General features: G+C 39.9%; 2 protein-coding genes across 3 annotated transcripts in view; both read left to right on the plus strand.

Annotated features, from left to right (window-relative positions):
* Window positions 1-23,164, plus strand: part of TMEM242 (transmembrane protein 242) — a 40,572-nt gene extending 17,408 nt beyond the window's left edge. The window contains exons 4-5 of one of the 2 annotated variants that reach the window (XM_074368086.1): window positions 6,727-6,875; window positions 20,916-23,164. In XM_074368086.1, the coding sequence (XP_074224187.1) occupies window positions 6,727-6,875; window positions 20,916-20,919 (153 nt within the window). In that variant the 3' untranslated portion in view covers window positions 20,920-23,164. The remainder of the gene's footprint in view (window positions 1-6,726; window positions 6,876-20,915) is intronic. The other variant, XM_074368087.1, reaches the window with a different exon arrangement.
* LDHAL6B (lactate dehydrogenase A like 6B) lies at window positions 6,882-8,775 on the plus strand. Its single transcript, XM_045524408.2, has one exon. It carries the CDS (start codon window positions 7,362-7,364, stop codon window positions 8,505-8,507), a length of 1,146 nt encoding a protein of 381 aa, XP_045380364.1. The 5' UTR covers window positions 6,882-7,361; the 3' UTR covers window positions 8,508-8,775.
* Window positions 23,165-24,061: the final 897 nt, after the last annotated feature.

Genomic DNA, 24,061 nt, shown 5'->3' on the forward strand with positions numbered 1-24,061 from the left:
TTGGTGGGGAGAGGCACTCTGTGTAAATGTGGAGCAGCAATTTGCTGACAAAGATCAAATCAAAGGGACTTGCTCAGTTTAAAATGGGAGATAATGACCAATGTACTTTTCCTTTTTTTTTTTTTTTAAGCCAAGGGTAGGGGGAAATCAGCTCTTTTGGCATAGTGCCAAGATTCCTCTTTAAAAACCCACCAGTTTCCTTTCATAAGTAAAATGGGGCCTTGAGCATTTTATAAAGTGAGAATGTGCAGCAGTTACCCAGAAGGATAAGCTCTGCCACAAAAGCCACCTTCTTCCAGGCCTGACGCAGTCGGGCTTAATCATCTCAGGAATGGTCCCAGTCTTACGCCTCTGGAGGAAAGGGCCCTTGATTTCACGTGGGCTTTCTTTTTCTCTGTCTTACTTCTTACACTGAGCTTAGAAAATTGGACTCAAGTGAGCAGATCTCTCTAACCAAAGCATGATGGAGTGAAGACCTGACAGCAAACGCTTCCTCCTGCAGCTTTGTTTTCAAAGGTACCTGTTATTGGTTAGTCACTTACAAATGCCTCACACTGTGAAAAATTTTTTATATATGTTGATATATGTATATATTATTCATTTATCAGTATATCAGAATATGAACTGTTCTCTCAAATTTTCCTGACTGAAATACCTCTGACAATTTTAAGAAGTTTTTGTAATGTGTTATATACCTTTCCACAAAGCAAATTGTGCTGAACATAATTTAGTTTCACCTTTTCTTGATGACTCAGATAGATCAGTTATTATTTGCTTCTGTGCTGACAGAATCTGGGCTTTCATACTTCTTACTCTTTTTGTACTTGTTCTTGATCCTAGTTTGGCTCTTGTTTTTCACTTCCCACTACCCCATTTACTTTGGGTTCCTTCTTTGCCCTTGTCTTTTCTCCACAGGTTAACTCCGGTGGCTTTATCCACCTACAGACCACTGCCAGGTCTGCGCCTTCACCTGGACCCCTGAGCTGCATTTGACTGGACACTGATGCTTGGATGTCCTGCAGGCATCACGTGTGTCTCCACCTGAACTGTCATTTACCCCACCCCACCCCCCAGCCTACTCCCAGGTCACGCACAGTGAATGGCAGCATCATCCACAAAGCTGCCTAGAGAAACACTGGGTTTTATTTATGACCATGCTCTTTCTCATCCCCGTATCCGATCAGTCACCAAGTCTCGCTACTGTCCAACCCCGACAGCCACTACAGTTAGGGGCACCTTCCTGCCTCAAGATATTTTCCCAGCTGATCTCCATTCTTCCTGCCTCCCACCTTGCTCCCTACAGTCCTTTCTCCATGTACTGCAAGAATGCACTGGCCTTCATCTCCCCAAACCTCTGCCTGCAGCTGTCCCGCTCCCTCTGCCTTTCTGTGTCACCATGGGTGGAATATCCATGCTGCTGCGAAAGCCCTCCCCTCATGAGGGCGTTCACCCTCCTCCCCGCACGTCTGCCCAAGGACCTCGCTTCCCTGATTATTCCCAGCCTTTGCTGATCACCAGGTTTCCCCTCTGCTGCAGTGTGTGGAGACCTGCTCTAGTTTCTCCCACCTCTAAAAATCTCTTGGTGTTCCTCATCCTCGTCCAGCTACCAGCCCATCTGCCTGCTTCCCTTCACAGAAAAGATTTCCTAAGAGAGTTTCCTGTGGTCACTGTCTCCACTCCCTGCCCTTCGCAGTCCAACAGCTTTCCCAGCACCCCCTAAACTGCTGGTGTTGGATCGCCAGTGCCCTCCATGTTGCCAGACCCGGGTCTTGTCCTTATCCCTCTTGTCACTTGACCTCCCAGCCCATTTGACACAAGTGAGCATTCTCCTCTCCGTGACACACTGTCTTTTGGCTTCTACCCTTTCTGTCTCACTGGCCATCTCTGGGTCTCCTTTGCTGGCTGCGCCCCTGCAGACGTCTAAATGTTGGTGTTTCCAGTGGCTTCACACTTGGACTCTTCTGTTTTCCATGTGTCCTTAGTCCCTTGGTGCTCTCACTTAGTCCCTAGCATTTAAAAAGAATCAGTACAACCTGATAATGTCCAAATATATAGCTCCCACCTGACCTTCAGATTTTCCTTGAAACTGCATGGAGTCTACCTCTTGTATGTCTCACAGGCATGTCAAGGACCCGCATCCTAAGCAGAACTCCAGTTTTCCTCACCTCCTCCCCACCTTGCTCCCCCTGAGTCTTTCCCATTTCAGTGAGTCCCCTCCCGTCTCCTAAGTTGTTCAAGCCAGCAGAGAAGCCTCTTAGATGATCTCATTTCCCATCATTGCCTTCACCTGATCCATGAGCAAGTGCTGCTCGTCAGCTCTGTGGCTAACACAGTGTGGCTCTTCATCTCTCTCCAGCTCCATTCATCTTTTGCCTGGTATATTGAAATAGTTTCCTGTCCAGGATCTTGGCCTCTCCTTTACTTCCCCGAGAACTTTTCCACACAGCAGCCAGAGATATTTTTAAATGTAAGTCATGTCTCTTCTTTATTTAAAACCCCTTCAGCGTCTCCTATCTCCCGCTGAAGAAGTCTCACAGGATGTAGCCCCACCTACCTCGCTGACCTCATCTTGAACCAACCCAGTCACCCCTCCAACCCAACGCACCTGGCCCTGCTAGGGCCTCGGCCTCCTTGTTCCTTCAGTACCAGGGCCTTTCCAGCTTTGCCCAGGAAACTCCTTGCCTGGGGCTTTGCATGGCTGGCTCTGTGTTACCTTCCAAGGTTTCAACTCAGATTTATTTCACCTCCTCAGAGAAGCTTCCCCAGACCATTTAGTCTAAAACACAGTAGCCTCTTTACTCCCACCACTCAGGTCCTCTCTGACATTATGCTAGTTTCTTCACAGCACTTGTTGCAAAATGAAGTTATATTGACCATTTTTTAATTTTATCTGTCTTCACTAAAAGGACATAAATTCTGAGAGTAGAGACCTCATTTATCTTTTCATTGTTGTGGCCTCAGCGCCTGTACTGTGCCGAGCACAGAGGAGGCATTTGGTGAACATCTGTTGGATGGGCTCCCTCTTCCCTTGAGAACATTCCAGGTTTCTTGTAATGGTTTATAAGTCCCTCTGTGATCTGGCCCCTGCTGATTCTTTAACTTACTGGCTCTCAACCCAGGGTTGAGGGTGTGTGTGGCAATTTTGCTGTGTCCTTCCCACCTTACCCCACCCCAAAAGAGACCTGGCAGTGTCTGGAGGCACTGTCGGCTGTCATGATGGCAGGGGGGCCACCTGCATCTAACGGATAGAGGCCAGAGATGCTGCTAATCATCCTACAGCGCACAGGACAGGCCCACAGAGCACGAGCAGGTCCAGAAGCTGGCAGTGCTGCAGCTGAGCGTCTGGCTGTCCTCATCAGTCTCTGTCATGTTCAGAGTTCTAGCCGTGCTGAAAGGCCGCGTTCTTTCTAGATCTGGGCCTTTCTAGCTTTGCCCAGGAAACTTTGCTAATCCCCCACCTTGAATCCCCCTTCTTCTCCCCACTATTCCCAGCTCCTGCTGTCCCTGTTCTTTGCATAGATGGAATCTGGAGGCAAATTGATTTTTAACCTTTACAACATGGAGTTTTGACAGTTTGGAGTCTATAAAGGTAACTTAAGTTTCTACCTTAAGTTGAAAGTAACTTCCATACACAAAGATATTCTCCACGTCTTTTTTATTTTTAGATGAGTAACACTGTTGTTACTGAGGGCTATAGTATTATTTTTGTTAATCCAATCGCAGAGAATAAATGGGCTGAATTAGTAGAACGGCACCTATGCAGTTAGAGCTTATGGCCATGAAATTAAACTTTCTCAATAGTTAGATGCGATTTAGGATGTTTAAACAGATACTAAAGAATTTAAATTTTGTTTTTCATGTTTTGTGCCACATTAAAATAATTTTTTTTCCTTTTTAATAATTAATACAGGCAGCTTTTTTTACAGTTGCATCAAAAAGTATATGTAAGATGATACCTTTAAAGAACAAAAGTGGAATTTGGGTAATTTATCAGAAGAGCTTGCCAATTCATGTTGTAATATTTGAATACCATAAATAGGATGTTGATCCCAGGGTTGCTTTTTAAGTTGACATTCTGCCTTTATTCTATTCAGAAGACAAAGCTTTGTCCCCTCCTTTTCTCCTTCCCCCAGCATTCCCAGTATTACTGACAAAGGAAAATACTCTCAGGTACTGCAATATGAAAAGACCCCCACACGAGGATTACAAAGTTATATTTTACTATCTGTGAGCGATAGAATCACAGCCCACCAATTTAAAAAAAAAAAAACCCTACACTTTGCATTTTATGATTTTCGAATCATAAGACTTTTAAAATAACTGTGTTTATGTAATGCTCTACTTGCATGCTGGTAAGTTTATAGCTTATAATATTAACACTGCTTTCATTGCATTTTCTTTTCTATTCCAAATCAAGGGTTTTGTGCATAGATTATTTTTTAAAAGCTTTCCATAGAACAAAACATATTAAATAACTTCAAAGGATAACAATATTCTTTCTGCTGTTGCATATTTATCTTACTGTGTTTCTAGCACTATAGAATTTTTTTTAATTTGTATTTTCTAACTTGGTAAAGATGGTATTAAAAGTAATTAAGAAATCTTTCAGCTTATTCACAACTTTATCTGAAATTTATGCATCAACCTTGCTAAGAAATCCCAAATAGGCACCTATACATTTTACTTACCCCTTTATTCAGAACTCTAGTACCAGGTGGATTCTCCAGCCCTGTCTTTCCATCTCTCTTTCAGCTTTTAGCCTTCTGGCCTTAATTAATTCAGTTCTATAGTTATTTACTAATTCTTTTCTACCACGAACATTTCCTGAATTCCTGTTCAGGTACCAAGTTCTGTGCTAGAAGATAGGGATATGCTGGTAAGTAAAAGATGATGGAGTGACAAATTCATAAGTAATTACATCTAATTGTATGTGATAGATCCTATAATGGTTCAGAGTACACTGGTGGCAGAATTTCTTAAAGTTTGTTATCCTTGGTAGATCATAGAAGACTCAGAAGAGTATAAAATATTTGAACTGAACTCCTAGGTAGAAAAAGGGCAGGAGGAACTGGGGGTGAGTCCAGGTAGAAAGAGTAGAATAGCTTAGTTTACCATTCTTGGTCCAGAGACTTGCTGGTCATCTTCATTTCCTGCTTCCACCCTCCTGAGTGGTGTAAACAAAGGTATTACGGCGTAATCCTTCCACTGGCTATAATATTATACTGAATTTTGAATAGATAATTTGAGTTAGATTTTCCATTCGAAAAGAAGAATGAGCCACCTAAGACAGAAGGTCATTAGGGAGATGTCTAGCTATATTTGGTTTTCCACATCTTTGAGTAGACCTAAGTCTGCTCTGTAGGTCATATACATCCCCTTATCTTTTTCAGTTCTTTCCTTCTTATCTCAAGACTTACTGTAAATAAAAAGCTGCTTTGTTTAAGGTATTTTTTTATTTTAGAGAGTGCTGTTTTTCTCAAAATTGATTTAGTTGTGGCTAAGGGGAAGACTGAAGAGGCAGCTGTCATAGTGATTGTATTTCTAAAGAGGTTCAAAGTCTAGAGAGAAAATTACTATAAAAGAAGCCATCTAGCTGAGTCTTTATGTCCTTGAATTTCATCCTCAAGAACACTTATCTCAGAAAGTGGCTTGACTGGTCAAAGGAATCATTGCAGGAAGAAGGTGGGAACAGGCTGGGTTAAAACATTTCAAGCTATAACTGGGATAAAAGGAATAATAGCTGTCAAAAGTTGGTCTTTTACGAGGATTCCTCCAAGATGTCAGCCACCATTAAAGATGATCATTTAAAAAATTCTAGCTTTTAATTTGACAAACAGTTACCATAAATTTGACTACCAGTGTGATGAGAACTTATGTATGTGGTGCTCTTAACATTTTATGTGTCACGGAGCTTGCACTGTACCATCTAAACAGGGTACCAGCAAGTTACACTGAAACAGGATTGCAGGAACTCCACTAATTGCCACACTTTTCTCACCCCCTCACCAACTCCTTTGCTTACTATTCGTCTCTTCTTGAACTGCAGTTCAGTGGCAAGAAGAATGAGAATAGCTTTTCAAGTCCTGAGTATAAAATGTTAATTTTGTCAAGATTTGATATTCTAAAACGGAATTCACGCACACATACATGTGCATACACGCAATTTTTTTCCCCTGACTGTGAGGAGGCTCTGTACACCAAGAGCTCCATTAGGGGAAAGCGTATTGCTTTCTTAGAATGAGAGGAAAGCTTTGAGGAATCGTTACATGGTCAGAATTCTGTATATATAAGAGGGGAGAAAGTACCATTATTTTATTGGAACTTTTGTAGTATTGGGTTTAAGGGTATATATTTCATCAAGATGGAAAGTTTTTATTTCCTTAGAAACTTGAAAGGAAGTTCAAAAGACTGACCAGAGAAATGCAGAGGAAGGTAAGATATACTGATGCCATGTTGTGCTAGCTAATATTTTATTTTACTACTTTAATCAATAATCTGATTTGTGCATTGGTCTAAACTTGCCGTTTTAAGGTTCTTCATATCTTCATTTTACTATAACTCTACATCGTCATGTTTCTACTTGAGAAGTCAGTTTTAATCAAGACTCAATCACAAGCTTTCCTTTGGCATGAGAGAGAGTAACAGCCTCTCCCTGTGAGCTTTTACCGTTGAACTAGCTCACAGTCGGCTCCTTCCCGTTGTTAAGAACCTGCTTGTTTCCCACAGTTACATCTTGATTGGTATAAAGGCAATAGGAAGCCTTTCCAAATAGAAGCTTCTCCAACTGGATACGACAGGAGCCCTACTTCCCAAACAGATGCAGGGAAGTGGTGCAGGAGACCATCGGGAGACAAAGGACACGCATCTTATTCCCGGTAGGGATCCAGTTCAGAAAATTTAACCTTATTTTCATCTGTACTTAATGGAAGTATTTTTATTTTGCATAGGTAGTAAAAACAGAAAATCACTAATCCCAAGGATGTGGGTTGACCCATTATACACGCTAAGTTTTGGAGAGAATTTGTGTTTATAAAACTTTTACTCCAGAATCCATTTGCTAGAGAAGTCCTTTCTCCACCGTCGTCAGAACTGACACTGCGAGCGCTCTCCGAGGCTCCGATCCAGGTCACGTGTGTTGGGCCTGCCTTGCGCAGCCGCAGTAACCGCCAAAGGGGTGGTCAAAGGGTCCAGTTTGCGCAGCCGCAGTAACAGGCGGAAGGCGCGTTCGAAGGCGCCGGCTTGGTACCGCCTCAGTAACTTGCTGAGGGAGCGGCCAACGGTCACAGGTGCTTCCCTTCGAGCTTTGAAGGCTGCCGGCTGCTTTCTCCCTTTCTCTTCCGTCATCTGTTGAGCGAGGGGCCATGAGCTGGACTGTGAGAGTCCTGCGGGCTGGCCAGAGAGTGGGCGCTGCGAAAGCGAATTTCCTGGGCTTGGGAATGGTGTTAGGCCCCCGCCAGACAGCTGGCGTCCCCCTCAGGGGCGCGTGGCCCGTCGCCCCCGCGTCTGAGATGGCGACCGTCAAGTGTGAGCTTCTGAAGAATCTCACTTCGGACGAGGCCGTTCGTTGCAGTAAGATCTCCATTGTAGGAACTGGATCGGTTGGCATGGCCTGTGCTATCAGCATCCTGTTAAAAGGCTTGAGTGATGAACTTGCCTTGGTGGATGTTGATGAAGGCCGACTGAAGGGTGAGACAGTGGATCTTCAACATGGCAGTTCGTTCGTCAAAATGCCAAATATTGTTTACAGCAAAGATTACCTTGTCACTGCAAACTCCAGCCTCGTGATTATCACAGCAGGTGCACGCCAGGAAAAAGGGGAAACACGCCTTAATTTAGTCCAGCGAAATTTGGCCATCTTTAAATTAATGATTTCCAGTATTGTCCAACACAGCCCTCGCTGCAAACTGATTGTTGTTTCCAATCCAGTGGATATCTTAACTTATGTAGCCTGGAAGTTGAGTGAATTCCCTCAAAACCGTGTTATTGGAAGTGGTTGTAATCTGGACACTGCCCGTTTCCGTTTCTTGATCGGGCAAAGGCTTGGTATCCATTCTGAAAGCTGTCATGGGTGGATCCTTGGAGAGCATGGAGATTCAAGTGTTCCTGTGTGGAGTGGTGTGAACATTGCTGGTGTTCCTCTGAAAACTCTGAACGTAGATATAGGAACTGATAAAGATCCTGAGCAGTGGAAAAATGTTCACAAAGATGTGGTTGCTAGTGCCTATGACATTATTAAAATGAAAGGTTATACTTCTTGGGCCATTGGCCTATCTGTGGCTGATTTAACAGAAAGTATTTTGAAAAATCTTAGGAGAGTGCATCCAGTTTCCACCAGAATTAAGGGTCTCTATGGAATAAATGAGGAAGTATTCCTCAGTGTTCCTTGTATCCTGGGAGAAAATGGTATTACTGACCTTATAAGAGTAAAGTTGGCCCCTGAAGAAGAGGCTCGTCTGCAGAAGAGTGCAAAAACTCTTTGGGAAATTCAGAAGGAGCTTGAGTTTTAAAGTTGTTTTAAAAAACTGCCATTCTGAAGTTATTCAAGGAAAGATAGTTATGGGGTTATGTATATCCAGTTTTTGAGTAAATTTGAATTCCTAAAAGTTGGAAAGTGTGTGTGTGTGTGTGTGTGTGTGTGTGTGTGTGTGTGTGTGTAGAGAGAGAGAGATGTCATTTGGTTTTTGTTCTGGGTAGCTTATACCTATGTTCATTTAAATACTGTTTTTTAGAAGTTGTAACTTCCTATACAGTGTAAAAATAAATGTATACATAGAAGTACTTTGTGTAATGGAGCCATCAGCTGTCCTCATTCCCCTGTGACAACCTTATAAGCCAGGCCTTTAAAAAGGCATCATAAAATGGGAGCAGCAGGTCCTGTGTTTGTGTGTGTGTGTATATTTGCATCCGTTCACCTTTGTGTGCCAGTGAAGCAGGATCATTAGGTAAAATATGAAAAATAATAGTGATCTGGTTGGTAGCTGTTATAAAGTTTAATGCAATAAAATATAAAGCTTTTAGAAAGAGGCCTGTACTACAAAGGTAGTACAGTTACTAAAAATAAAGCCTGACTGAAATCATTTTAGAACTGCCTCTGAGAACCTGACCTGTTAGCCCATTAAATCAAGAAGCATGTTATGGAGGGGAGGGTATAGCTCAAGTGGTAGAGCACATGCTGAGCATGCACAAGGTCCTGGGTTCAGTCCCCAGTACCTCCTCTAAAAATAAATACATAAATAAGCCTAATTACCTCCCTCCTGCCAAAAAAAATTATAAATAAATAAATTAACAACAACAAAAAAGCAGCATGTTAAATTGTTCTTACTGGACTGGGTCTTAGCTGCAGAGTAGGCCTTGGCCCTAAGACACTCCAGGGTCATCTCTTTCCAGTTTACTTCACATTTACAGAAAGCATTTGCTTTTGAATTGTGTCCTGTTGTTAATCATTGTCATAAAAATTGGCCATTTTAATGAGTACTTAAGGGATTGTATTTCTCAGAAAGTTACATGTTCACTTTCTATTCCTAAATCAATTGACTTTACTATAGATTCTAGACTTTATGCATGTGTTACAGTGAGAGTTTAGGAGAAAGTAAAGATGCTTGTCTGACCTTTACCTAAATAATGGTACTAAGAACTTAGAAAATGAGAAGCTGAGATTTTTAAAATTCATCTTAGCCTTCCTAGTGCAACTGAATATTAAATAAATAACATGGTATGTTCAAACATCTCAGGATTTACATGGCTATCAACAGGCCTAATCAAAATTGAAAAGTACCAGCATCTGCTCTCTAAATTAAGCCAGTCCTGCTTAATTGAACTTTATCAAGTAGACACAGAAAAGCCATCCACCCCAAAAAACTGACTCTTTAATCAGAGCTCCCATACTATTTCATTGAAAATATCAAAATGTTCTGATTATACAGGAAGCTGTGCCATACAATGGGATTAGTTGTGCTGAGCTCCCTGAAGGTGGGAAGAGTGGTGCTTTGGTTGTACCAGGTGGTTCTAAAACCTTTTTAAGCTTAACTGCACAAGGTTCCTCTTATTTGTCCAGCCCTTGAGTTTATTTTTTATTGAAACATAGTTGATTTACAATGTGTTAGTTTCTGGTATACAGCATAGTGATTCAGTTATACATATATATTCTTTTCATTATGGATTATTACAAGATATTGAATATAGTTCCCTGTGCTATACAGTAGGACCTTGTTTATCTTGTATATAATAGTTTGTATATGTTGATCTCAAACTCCTAATTAATCCCTCCCCCCTTTCCCCTTTGATAACCATAAGTTTTCTATGTCTGTGAGTCTGTTTCTGTTTTGTAGATAAGCTAATTTGTGTCATTTTTTAAGATTCCCCATGTAAGTGATATCAAATGATACTTGTCTTTCTCTGTCTGACTTACTTTGCTTAGTATGATAATCTCTAGGTCCATCCACATTGCTGCACATGGCATTATTTTTATTCTTTTTTATGGCTGAGTAGTATTCCATTGTGTGTATATGTGTGCATGTATACCACAACCAGCCCTTGAGTTTTTACTCAGCCGTGTTTCAACCACATTTAATGTAATATGGAAGGGGACCAGAGCATGCCTTATGTCTGTTTTGTAATTCTCTCCATCAGCTATGTCAGTCAGGATAGGCTAGGTTATACCACAGTAAAAAACAATCTCCAACTGTGTGGCTTAAAATAAAAGAGGTTTGTTTCTTTCCTAAAATCCACTATGAGTTTACACAACTCTCTAGGAAGCTTTCCCCACAGGCCGGCTTCATACATCAGGTTGCCTTGATCTTGAGGCACCACCACAGCTACACAGGTTCCCATGATTGCTATGGAAAAGGAAGAGAGGCCTGGAGAAATGAACACCTGCAATTACACGCTTCACCCTGGAAGTGACATACATTTCTTTTCCTCATATTTTATTAGCCAGAATTAGTCTCGTGGTTACCTAACTTCAAGAGGGTAGAGAAGTATAACCCCCCTGTATCAAGAAATAGATGAGTGCTGGCTGTCGGTAAACATTGGTAATAATCTGCTATAGCATTCTAAATAACATGGTCACCACTGCAAGAATTATAGGCTTTTAAAGTCATTTTTAGTGAAATCTGTACATGAGTAGAGGTTGTAGAGGTGCCATGTCTTTACAGATCACAGAACCAGAGCGTCTGTGGGGGAAGAGCCTGGATATCAGTCAGGCAGTTGTACTCCTAAACCACATCACCGTGGAGGGGTTAACCTCTCTGACCTCTGGTTGGTTCCTCATATGTAAAGTGGTAGTCCTCATTTATGCCACATAGAATTGGGAAGACTTAATGTAAAAGCCTACTGCTTGGTATATATAGGTGATCTCAAATGGCAGATGTTATTATTCCTATTCAGGGAACACTTACAGTCTTATTCTGTTTTATCTTATGAAGAACCTGAATTTCCAGGTTCTTCAGAATTACCATTGGCACTGTAAGTATTGACATATGCAAAGGCTTGCTCATCAGTTGGTCCTATAAAGCCTTTATTATTCCAACCCTAGCACTGAGGCTGGCAGTAGTCCTCTACCTACAAGTGAGGAAACTGAAGCTAAACGAGCTAGTTGATGGCAAAGACATTTTAAAACTTGGAGCTTTTAATTTCGATAGCTGTCTGTTTATTAGGCTAAATGCTGTAAGGCTTTTCTCAGATTAATTAAATTGGGGACTTATCCTCAGGCTTTTGTCATTTTTCATCACAGCATATATTAGACCAAAAGTTTTCATGTTGTTTTTTCCCTTGCCAAGATATGCATGTTAAATGTGTAGCCGTATCCCATGTTTCACTCCTGGTATACTGGCTAAATGGCTCTTCAAAAAGCCTTTGCAGTGTGAATGAGAATAGTAACATTATTGGAAACGTAATCTTGAATCTGTTCTAATATCTAAAAAGTCAGTCAGAATGTCCGTATTAGTGAAAATTACTTGTAGTACATTTTCCAATTGTCATAACACTCTGAGAATTGCTGCCTTAAAGTGGTACTTTCTGGTAATACCACAACACAGCACTATTGGACACAATTTGGGACTTAAGGATGGTGTTCTTGGAGCAGTGGGCTCATTGCCTAGGGAGTGCCATTCGGACCTTAGTTTGTGGAGAGAGGCTCCTGGAGTTGTGCATTACTCAGTGGCCCTGCTTAGAAGGGTAGGCCTGTGATCAATAACCTTGGAAAAATTCTCCCTGGTCAAAGGAAAGAGGGAAGAAGACTGCAGGAAAGAAATCCCCAAATTTAGAAAATGCTTCAGATTAAAACTGAGTTGCCAGATGGAGAGTCAAGTTACCAGCATGCCCCATCTTCAAACTTGTGGGGTATTAGGGTAGAGGGATGGTTCTGTGGCAATGGCTGTGATTATTATTGTGGAATACATTTATTTTATAACCACATTTGCTTAAATGTACTCAGTCCCTAAATCTTTCATCAAGCACATTTGTAAGCAAGGGAATGTTCTGTAGGCCTGTGATGGAGTATCACTGATAAGACCAACACCTCTGATCTGCATATCAGAAATTGAAACAGGTGGAAAAAACTGAAGGTTTTCATCTACTATCCATATACATTAATACTACAAGCTTTAAAACCTTCTATGGAGCCCTATTGTTTAAAGCAACTTGAGGCCCTGTTTATAACTTAAAATGTAGACTTCATTTCCATTTCCACAGCTTACATTTTTTAAAAATTTCATCAAAATATAGTCGATGTACAATATTATGTAACAGGTGTAAAATACAGTGTTTCAGAATTTTTAAAGGTTATACTCCGTTTATTATTATAAAATATTGGTTACATACCCTGTGTTGTACAGTATATCCTTGTAGCTTATTTTATACATAATAGTTTGTACCTGTTAGTCCCCTACCCCTATATTGCCCCTCCCCTCATCCTTCTCCCCACTGGTAGCCCCTGGTTTGTTCTCTATATCTGTGAGTCATATGTTTCTTTTTTGTTATATTCACTAGTTTGTTGTGTTTTTTCAGATTCCACATAAAAATGATATCATACAGTATTTGTCTTTCTCTTTTGGACTTATTTCACTAAGCATGATACCCTCCAGACCCATCCATGTTGTTTCAAATGGCAAAATTTCATTCCCTTTTATGGCTGATTAGTATTCCATTATATATACGTGTGTGTATACACACCACATATTCTTTATCCATTCATCTGTGATGGACTGTTAGGTCACTTCCATATCTTGGCAATTGTAAACAATGCTGCTATGAATGTTGGGGTGCATGTATCTTTTCAAATTAGTGTTTTTGGTTTTTTTCAGAAATACTTCCAGGAGTGGAATTGCTGGGTCATATGGTAGTTCTATTTTTAGTATTTTGAGAAATCTCCATACTGTTTTCCACGTTGGCTGCACCTAGTTTACATTCCTACCAATAACGTATAAGGGTTTCCTCTTCTCCACATCCTCACCAACATTTGTTGTTTGTGTTCTTTTTAAGGATAACCATTCTAACAGGTGTGAGGTCATATCTCATTGTGGTTTTGATTTGCATTTCCCAGCAGATTTAGTGATGCTGAGCATCTTTTCATGTTCCTGTTGGCCATCTGCATGTCCTCTTTGAAAAAATGTCTATTTAGGTCTTATGCCCATCTTTTAATCAGGTTGTTATTTTTCAGTTTGGGGGTCTTTTTTTTTTTTTAAGGTGATTGTTGTTGTTGTTGAGTTGTATGAGCTATTTATTTATATATGTTAGATATTAAATCCTTATCAGTCATATCACTTGCAAATATTTTCTCCCATTCAGTAGGTTGTCTTCATTTTGTCAATGGTTTCCTTTGTTGTGCAGTGTAATTAGGTCTCATTTGATTGTTTTTGCTTTTATTTCCTTTGCTTTAGGAGACAGACCCAAAAAAAATATTGCTAGTATTTATGTCAAAGAGTGTTTGCCTGTGTTTTCCTCTAGGAGTTTTATAGTTCCCAGTCTTACATTTAGGACTTTAATCCATTTTGAGTTTATTTTTGTGCATGGTGTTAGAGAATGTCCTCATTTCATTCTTTTACATGTAGCTGTCCAGTTTTCCCAGTACCCCTTATTGAAGAGACTTTTCTCCATTGTTTATTCTTGGCTTCATTGTTGTAGATTGATTGAGCATACGTGCATGGATTTATTTCTGGGTTCTCTAGTCTTTCCACTGATTTATGTCTTTTTGTATCAGCACCATACTTTTTTGATTACTGTAGCTTTGTAGTATAATCTGAAGTCAGGGAGTGTGATTCCTCTAGATCTGTTCTTCCTTCCCAAGATTATTTTGGCTATGTAGGGTCTTCTGTGTTTTCATACAAATTTTAAAGTTATTTGTTCTAGTTCTGTGAAACATGCCATTGGTATTTTGATAGGGATTGCATTGAGTCTGTAGATTACCTTGGGTAGTATGGTCATTTTTAACAGTATCAATTCTTCCAGTTCATGAACATGGTATATCTTTACATCTGTTTGTGTTGTCTTCAGTTTCTTTCATCACTGTCTTATGGTTTTCCAACTACAGATCTTTTTCCCATCGGGTAGTTTTATTCCTAGGTATTTTATTTTATTTTATTTTATTTTATTTTATTTTATTTTATTTTATTTATTCATTTATTTTTATTTTTTATTTATTTTATTTTATTTTATTTTATTTTATTTTATTTTATTTTAATTTTTGATGCAGTGGTAAATGAGATTGGTTCCTCGGTTTCTCTTTCTGATAGTTCATTATTAGTGTATAAAAATGCAGCAGATTTCCGTATATTAATTTTGTATCCTGCAACTTTACCAAATTCACTGATGAGCTCTAGTAGTTTTCTGGCAGCATTTTTAGGATTTTCTATGTATAGTATCACGTCATCTACAGTGACAGTTTTACTTCTTCCTTTCCAATTTGGATTTCTTTTATTTCTTTTTCTTCTCTGGTTGCTGTGGCTCGGACTTAGAATACTATGTTGAATAAAAGTGTTGAGAGTGGGCATCCTTGTCTTTTTCCTGATCTCAGAGGAAACACTTTGAGCTTTTCACTATTGAGTATAATGTTAGCTGTGGGTTTGTCACATATGGTCTTTATTATGTTGAGGTATGTTCCATCTATACCCACTTTCTGGGTAAAGGGATGTTGAATTTTGTCAAAAGATTTTTCACCATCTATTGAGATGATTATATGGTTTTTATTCTTCAGTGTGTTAATGTGGTGTATTACACTGATTGATTTGTGGATATTGAAAAATCTTACAGCCCTGGGATAAATCCCACTTGATCATAGCGTATGATCCTTTTAATGTATTGTTGGATTTGGTTTGCTAACATTTTGTTGAGGTTTTTTGCATCTGTGTTCATCAAAGATATTGGCCTATAATTTTCTTTTTTTGTGTGATATCTTTGTCTGGTTTTGGTATCAGGATGATGTTGGTGTCATAGAATGAGTTTGGAAGTGTACCTTCCTCTGCAGTTTTTTGGAATAGTTTGAGAAGAATAGGTGTTAACTCTTCTCTAAATGTTTGGTAGAATTCACCTGTGAAGCCATCTGGTCCTGGACTTTTGTTTATTGGGACTTTTTAAATTACTGATTCAATTTCATTACTGGTAACTGGTCTGGTCATATTTTCTATTTCTTCCTGGGTCAGTCTTGGGAGATTACACATTTTTAAGAATCTGACGTTTCTTCTTAGTTTTCTATGCTATTGGCATATAGTTCATAGTAGTCTCTTAAGAATGATCCTTTGTATTTCTGTGGTGTCAGTTGTAATGTCTTCTTTTTTTATTTCTGATTTTATTGATTTGGGTCTTTTCCCTTTTTTTCTTGATGAGTCTGGCTAAATATTTATCAATTTTGTTTATCTTTTCAAAGAACCAGCTTTTAGTTTCATTGATTTTTTTTTTTTTAGTCTGTATTTCATTTATTTCTGCTCTGATCTTTATGATTTCTTTCCTTCTACTAACTTTGGGTTTTGTTTGTTCTTCTTTCTCTATTTCCTTTTGATGTAGGTTAGGTTATTGGAGATTTTTCTTGTTTCCTGAGGTAAGCTTGTATCAACTATAAACTTCCCTGTTAGAAATACTTTTGCTGCATCACATAGGTTTTGGATCTTGGATTATCATGTTTTCACTTTCATTTGTCTCTAGGTATTTTTTACATTCCTCTTTAATTTCTTCATTGATCCATTGGTTGTTTAGTAGCATATTATTTAGCCTCCACGTGTTCATGTTTTTTGCAGTTTTTTTTCTTGTAGTTGATTTCTAGTCTTACAGCATTGTGGTTGGGAAAGATGCTTGACATGATTTAAGTTTTTTTGTTTTGTTTAAATTTACCAAGGCTTGTTTTGTGGCCTATAGCATGTGATCTATCCTGGAGAATGTTCTATGTGCACTTGAAAAGAATGTGTATTCTGCTGCTTTTAGTTGCAGTGTTCTATATATGTCAATTAAGCCCATCTGGTCTAATGTGTCATTTAAGGCCAATGTTTTCTTATTTTCTGTCTGGGTGATCTGTCCATTGATGTAAGTAGGGTGTTAAAATCCCCTACTATTATTGTGTTACTGTTGATCTCACCCTTCATGTCCATTCATATTTGTTTTTTGTATTTAAGTGCTCCTATGTTGGGTGCATATATATTTACAACTGTCATATCTTCCTCTTAGACTAAACTTATGTCGTGTCCTTGTCTCTTATAGCAGCCTTTATTTTAAAGTGTATTTTGTGTAATATAAGTGTAGGCAGCATGTATATGCATCTTGTTTTCTATCCATTCAGCCACTGTATGTTTTTTGATTGGAGCATTTCTATTTAAGGTAATTATTGATATGTATGTTCTTATTGCCATTTTGTTAATTGTTTGAGGGGTATTTTTTAGGTCTTTTTTCCCCCTTTTGTTCTGTTGTGATTTGATAACTAACTTTAGTGTTACACTTGGATTCCTTTGTGTGTGTGTGTGTACATACCCATTATAGACATTTGGTTTGTGGTTACCATGAGGTTTCTAGATAGATGGATAGATGGATAGATAGATAAGTAGATAGAGAGAGAGTTGTTTTAAGTTGCTGATCTCTTAATTTCAAATGCATTTTAGCAACCCTGCATTTTGTACTCTCCTCTCCTCACTGTTTTTTATATCATATTTTATATCTAAGTGTTTTGTGTATCCCTTAACTGCTTATTATGGATATAGATGATTTTACTACTTTTATCTTTTAATCTTCCTACTAGCTTTGTGTGTAGATGATTTCCTACCTTTATTGTATGTATGACTTTACCATTGAGTTTTTGGGTTTTTTTTTTTTCATTTTGTAATTTTCATGTTTCTAGTTGCGGCCTTTTCTTTTTCACTTAGAGAAGTTTCTTTAACATTTGTAAAGCTGCTTTGGTGGTGCTGAACTCTTTTAGCTTTTGCTTGTCTATAAACGTTTTTGACCATTCCATCATATCTGATCAAGAGTCTTGCTGGGTAGAGTATCCTTGGTTGTAGGTTTTTCCCTTTCATTACTTTAAATGTGTCGTATCACTCCCTTCTGGCTGGCAGCATTTCTGCTGAAAAGTCAGCTGATAGCCTTATGGGAGTTCCCCTGTATGGTACTTGTTGCTTTTCCCTTGGTGCTTTTAATATTCTCTCTTTACCTTTAATTTTTGCCACTTTAATTACAGTGTGTCTTGGTGTGTTCCTCTTTGGGTTAATCCTGTATGGGACTTTCTGGACTTGTATGACTGTTTCCTTTCTCAGGTTAGGGATGTTCACAGCTATTATATCTTCAAGTATGTTCTCAGCCCTTCTCTTCTATGATTCCTATAATGCAAATGTTATTGTGCTTGATACTGTTCTAAAGGTCTCTTAAACAGTCCTTATTTCTTTTCATTTTTTCTTCTGTTCAGCATCAATGATTTCCACTGCTCTATCATCCATCTTACTGATCTGCTCCTCTGTATCATTTAGACTACTATTGATTCCTTCTAGTATTTTTTTAGTTCAGTTATTGTATTCTTCATCTCTGATGGTTCTTTATTTTCTAACTTTTTGTAATTTCTTGCTCTGTGCATCCATTCTTCTCCTGCATTCTTTGATCATCTTTATGATCCCTTCCCTGAACACTTTCTTGGGTAGATTGCCTGTCTCCACCCTATGTATCCCAGCAGCACACTTACCCTCTCGTCACCCAAGCTATATATGCTCTAGGGGTTCCCTCATGAGGGGTGTGTGGGCCCTTCCGTTGTGATCGGCTGACTATGTGGGTAGTCTGATAGGCTTGGTTGGCTGCTGGTTGAGTTGGTTGTCAGGCCGTGCCTTGTGCGGAAGCTTCTAGCTGCTAGGTCCAGGTCACGAGGTGGCTGACTGCAGAACCTCAGGGGGCTCCGGGGCTAGGGCTAGGTCTGCAGGCTGCAGTATTGTGGTTTTCCTGAGTCTGGTGTCAGCCTTCTGGTGGGTAAGACTGTTCCAGAGGCTACAGCAGGCTTCCTGGAGGTTAGGGCTGGTGCCTGCCCCTGGTGGTTGGAGCTGGGTCCCAAACCCTCTGGTGGGCCAGGCTATGTCTAGAGGCAGCTGTAGGCTCAGGAGGTCTTAAGGCAGCCTGTCTGCTGATGGGTGGGCTGTGTCCCTACCCAGTTAGTTGCTTGGCATGAGGTGTCCCAGCACGGGCAAGTACAGGCTGTCAAGTGGGCCCAAAGGAGGATTCCACAATGGCGCCTGCCAACACCAGTGTCCAAGTGGTAGAAGGAGCTCCTGAGAATGGCTGCCGCCAGTGTCTGTCCCCAGGGTGAGCTGCAGCTGCTCCGTACCTCTTGAGGAGACTCTCCAAGACCAGCAGGTAGGTCTGGCCCAGGCTCCTATCAAATTACTGCTATTGCCCTGCGTCCCAGAGCATGTGAGATTTTGTGTCCATCCTTTAAGAGTGAAATCTCTATTTCCCCCAGTCCTCTAGGACTCACAAAAAGCCCCACTGTGTGCCAAAGCCAAATGTCCTGGGGGCTCATTTCCCAGTGCAGGACCCCTGGGCTGAGGAAACTGACATGGGACTCAAAACTCTCACTTCTCTGGGAGAACCTCGGCAATGTAATTATTCTCCAGTTTGTGGGTTGTCCAGCAAGGGGATGGGACTTGACGATATCGTGAGTGCACCCCTCTTACCTGTCTCTTTGTGGTTTTTTTCTTTATGTCTTTAGTTGTAGAAGATCTTTTCTGGTAGGTTCTGGCCTTTTCACTGATGGTTGTTTTGCTGCTAGTCATGATTTTGGTGTGCTTGTGAGAGGAGGTAAGCTCAGGTTCTTTCTACTCTGCTGTCTTGGCCAGTCTCCTCCACAGCTGTAAAAGAGGGCAAAATTGTGTTCTTTATCCCACTTGTCTCCCTTCCCTTCCCTTGCTCTGAAGTCTGTCTGTTCTTAGCTGGCTATATTTCAGATATGATTCCTTCTAGTGGTTCAGTTACTCACTTATGACCTTGGGAACAAGAAAATAATATAACATTTGGGAAATGAAAGGAAAGGAAAAAATTGGGCCAAGAAGAGGAAATGAGAACACAGCCCCCTGCCCCTGCTGAAGGAAAGCAGCCACTGCTATTTAGAAGTACATTTCCAGTCCCTCCCCAGGAATGCAGCACTGCCTCTAGTTAAGAACCCCTCATGAAGGGTTCATCAGAGAACAAAGTAGAGAGCTGCAGGGCAGAGGGGGTCAGGGGGAGACACACACGCCGTGGATGCCTGTGTGTGTCTTCAAGATTGGTGTCTGGGACCCAATGTTGAGATAGTTGGCATGGACCTTCTACAGCCTACATATGATGGGTAGCATTATATGTCTTCCACTATCAGAATATTTAAATCAAAATGATATTTAACTATAAATTAATGCTTTTAACAAACATACCATTTATATATATATATATATATATATATATATATATATATATATATATATATACACACACATATATATATACACACACATATATATATACATATATACATATATATCTCCATGTGAGCTTTGTTCTTGGAACATAATATGTAATTTGATACTGTAATGACAGTAGCTGAAATATTAGTCCTCTCTCAAAGTAACCAGTCCAAGTAATGACTTTCATGTTGTTCTGAGTCCAGAGTGCTTCCCCAGTCTGATTGAGGAGAGTTGTATCTTTGAGAAATACTGGTTGGGATATGGCTGATCAGAAAACTGCAGTGCTGTGCTATAGTACCTCTGAAATAATACCTTCAGAACAAGACCGTCTACATTAAGAAGAATGAACCAGAGAGTGTGGAGCTAGTATTACCTAACCTGAAGATTACCCACCACCCATAAATTAGCACTCCCCTCCGTTAGGGCAGGGCTCCGGGCTGATACTGCATATTCAGATCATCCAACCTCCTGCTCAGACTCTCATACCCCAGGTAAACCTCTGCTGGTTGAACCTCTACATTTTTCAACACTGTCTGGCATGTAGAAACATTCTAGTTTATCTGCCATGCATTAATTCCTTCTTTATTAGCCCCCTACTAAGTTTCTTCTCTCCACTCCTTCCCTCTGGCCCCAAAATTTCTCTAACTTTGAATGGCCTCGGTATATTCATTTATTCATTTAGACAGAAATCCCATTCTCAACTGCATCTTTATAATATGAAAGCCAACAACACATACTGTAGGGAGTAAACATCTTGGAGGGTTGATGGTTTAGGGCACATTGCCTTCCCGATTCAGAATGGAGTTTTATGTTATTTAGGGTCCAATAGATTTATACTTGGAAGAAGAAGAGATGTGTCTCATTGTCTTTCAAGGTAGTGAGAACAGTTTTTATCTTTTGTTGCTCTTCTTTGCTCAGTACCACAGCAGTGAGACATCATTCATTCAGCCACGGTGTCCATCTCTAATTGCTTTGGCTCTTTTATCCATCTTTTAACATTTAATGACTAATTTTTTTTTCATCTTTCAGATGAAAGACTTTCGAAGCAAAATGCAATCAATATTTCCAGCAATTCCCAAGAACTCTGAATCGGCTGTTGAGTGGGAGGAAGCATTGAAATCTAAATGAGATGAGCATGGTGGATGAAGTCCAGAACCATTGTTCCGGGAAAGGCTGGCATTGGAGATGCCACAACAGCAAAGAGACTCGATTGATTTCTCCTCAGGAATACATGCAGTTTGTTGACTGAACCTATGGGATGGATGGCATTCAGTGTCCTCATAGGCGGCCGATGGCCATTTCTGTGTGCTCTACTTTACCACTGCTGTGGTTATGCTCACAAGGGGTGTGTATGTATGTGTGTTGGTGGGGAGGGTAAAGTTTTCCCAAAGTTAGGAAGGAAGACTACTTAAAAATAATTATACAGATAACTTCTCCATATGGAGGAAATCCCAGTGGAAATACTTTCATGAATATAACAGTTGAAACTAAGTTTTTTACCTGAAAAAAGAATGTATAATAATATATGATAGAAAATCTTTATAAACAGACTCCTAACAGCAGTAGTACCTCAACATGTCCAATTAAATAAGTTTCAGCAGCCTTTCTTGTCAGCATGTGGTTGTCCGAGCTTGGAGGACTTGCTTCTGTTAGGCAGACTCCAAAGTGATGGATCAGTAGGTGGATCCTGTACATCAGGCAGTGGGTGTGGCTCTGTGGTCCCGGACACAGTCTTTACTTGTATATGCTAGTTACTTACCTGACGCCCTTACCTTAAGGCCTGTAGCAGAGGGTATAGCTCAATGGTAGAGTGTGTGTGCTTAGCATGTACAAAGTGAGATCCTGGGTTCAATCCCCAGTACTTCCATTAAAAATAAATTTAAAAATTAACCTAATTAGACACACACACCCCCACACACGTACCAAAAAAAAAAAAACCCTTTAAATTCTTAAACAAGAAGCCAGTAACAGATTATAATAACTTGAAAGGATAATCATGCTAAAATAATGATACCAAGGGTATAAAATGTACTTTTTTGAGAAATTGGTTCTGGGTCCCTAAATAGTGACTGACAGTTTATAGTTTTATCTCAGTTGTCAGTATGAAAATAGCCCAGTTATCCCTTACCTTAAATATTTTCAACCAGAAAGTTACCTGAGTATTGAGTGTCAATATTAATTGGTACCACCTCCCTAATAGAAACAGCTATTGTTCTGTTTCTGTAAACACACCCAGCCCTTTCCTGTCCTCCAAGATCTCTCCCAGAAAACAGAGAATAATGTCTACATGCAGTTATTTTTGCTGGAGATGAAAATTTTTTTTAAGAAAAGTAATATGCCAATGTGTCCAGAAAAATAACCTCTGGTTGAATATCTTTCTTTATAATTGCTTAGGCCCTAATTAGCAATCAAGTTTAATAAAGTACATTTGAAATTTATCTGTTATAATGAAACCTTTTAATTTTAAGGAAGAATTTTAAATGAAATGTCGAGTGCATAATGTAACATTTTTCTCTGGACCGTGTTACCCTGTTTAAATTGCTGTATTGTTAATTAATTAAACAGGTGTAATCAGCATCTGGGATTCATATTTAAGCTGTTTAAAATCCAAGACTAAAAGGAAAGGGTGTAAATTTTATCCGGGTATGTGGAGTAGCAAAAACTTCACCCACCTTCCATTTTTAACTAAATCTCTGCTAACAAAATATCTTTAGCCTTTGAATGAAATGAAGGAAGGAAAGGCAGGAACAAGACAGAACAGGCTTTTGTCCATATTATGAGCCTGAATCTAGGGGCATGGTGGGTGCACTCTGGTCCACAGGGCCTGGCACACGGAGGCCTGGAGGAATGACTGAATGCATCTGTGTGATTGATAGGCCTAAGGTTTACAAAACCCTTTCCATAGACACCTGTTGTTCTTAAGGGATGGCGGGGGACTCGCATAAGAATCACCTGCTGAGGGAAGGTTGATGGGGACAGAGTCCTTAGGACCAAGCATAGACTCCAGTTGCATTTTAAAGGCAAAAATGAAGTAACAAAGATGACAGTTAAAAGGAAAACAATATGACTAAAGTGGTATTTTTCTACAGTCAGAACTTAGATATCAGAAGATGTAGTCATTTGTCTGTTCCTGTTATACCAGAGGCGTATTGTTAAGTTGGTTAATGGTAAGGAAAAATGTTTAACAGATAATGTTATTCTTTATGTGAAGTACCATCTGTGTACTGAGTTCTGAATGTTCCTGGATATGGAAGAGAGGAAGTGTTATGGAATTTCAAGTTTGCCTTCTTTGCTGTCTTTATCTTGGGTAGAGTATGACAAACATAATCACATTTATCTCCTGGAGCATAAAGAGTCTTAATCACCCTATTAACCAGGATGACATTTTTCACAGACTTAAAAAGGAATAGAACAGACATTATCTCCCCATAAGCAATCATTTCACGGAGGCTGAGCACTAGAAATATTTTAAAGGATGGATAACACAAGCCATTTCCATTTCATGTGAGCCAGCATTAAGGTGGCTCCCGTAAGAATGCTGCTTATACTGGTTGAGGGTTACGCGTTACATTTAGAATCTCAGCGTCAAAAGAGCCATTAGAGAAAGCAATATAGAGAAAGAGAGAAAACGTGGTGGGCAGGGAGGGGCGACTGCCAAGGCCTCGGGGTTCATTCAAGGGGGAAAAAAAAACATATTCTGGTAAGTTACTGCTGCGCTGTAAAACTGTATCCATGGGCTGCTGTTATTTTCAGAATCAAGAAAATAATGATTTCTGAACAAACTGGGAATGAAAAATAGGGCATGGGACCTGCCTCACAAGATGCCTAGCAGCCTGTCTCCATGAGAAACATGGAGTCTAATGGTAGGAGAGTGAGCGAGCCGCTGCCCAGGCCCTGCGGAGCTGAGGCGTGACCCCAGGTGACCCTCATTCCATCGCGCTGACACAGGCTGATGCTGGAAAAAACCTGCCTTAGCTGCTCGGTCAAAAGGTGGCACCTCATCACCTCGCCTGTCATACATTCTGCTTAGTTTCATGGCTAGTATGGGACTCAGCTTGCAAATTAATCATTGCAACCTAAGGGGAAAATATAAGAAATTAAGGAAAGGGGGGAGCCCTTTGGGACAAAAGTAATTAAAATCCACTGAATTTAGCTATTTCACTTGAGGCAGAATT

The sequence above is a fragment of the Camelus bactrianus genome, chromosome 8, assembly GCF_048773025.1.
Source record: "Camelus bactrianus isolate YW-2024 breed Bactrian camel chromosome 8, ASM4877302v1, whole genome shotgun sequence".
NCBI classification, from domain to species: Eukaryota; Metazoa; Chordata; class Mammalia; order Artiodactyla; family Camelidae; genus Camelus; species Camelus bactrianus.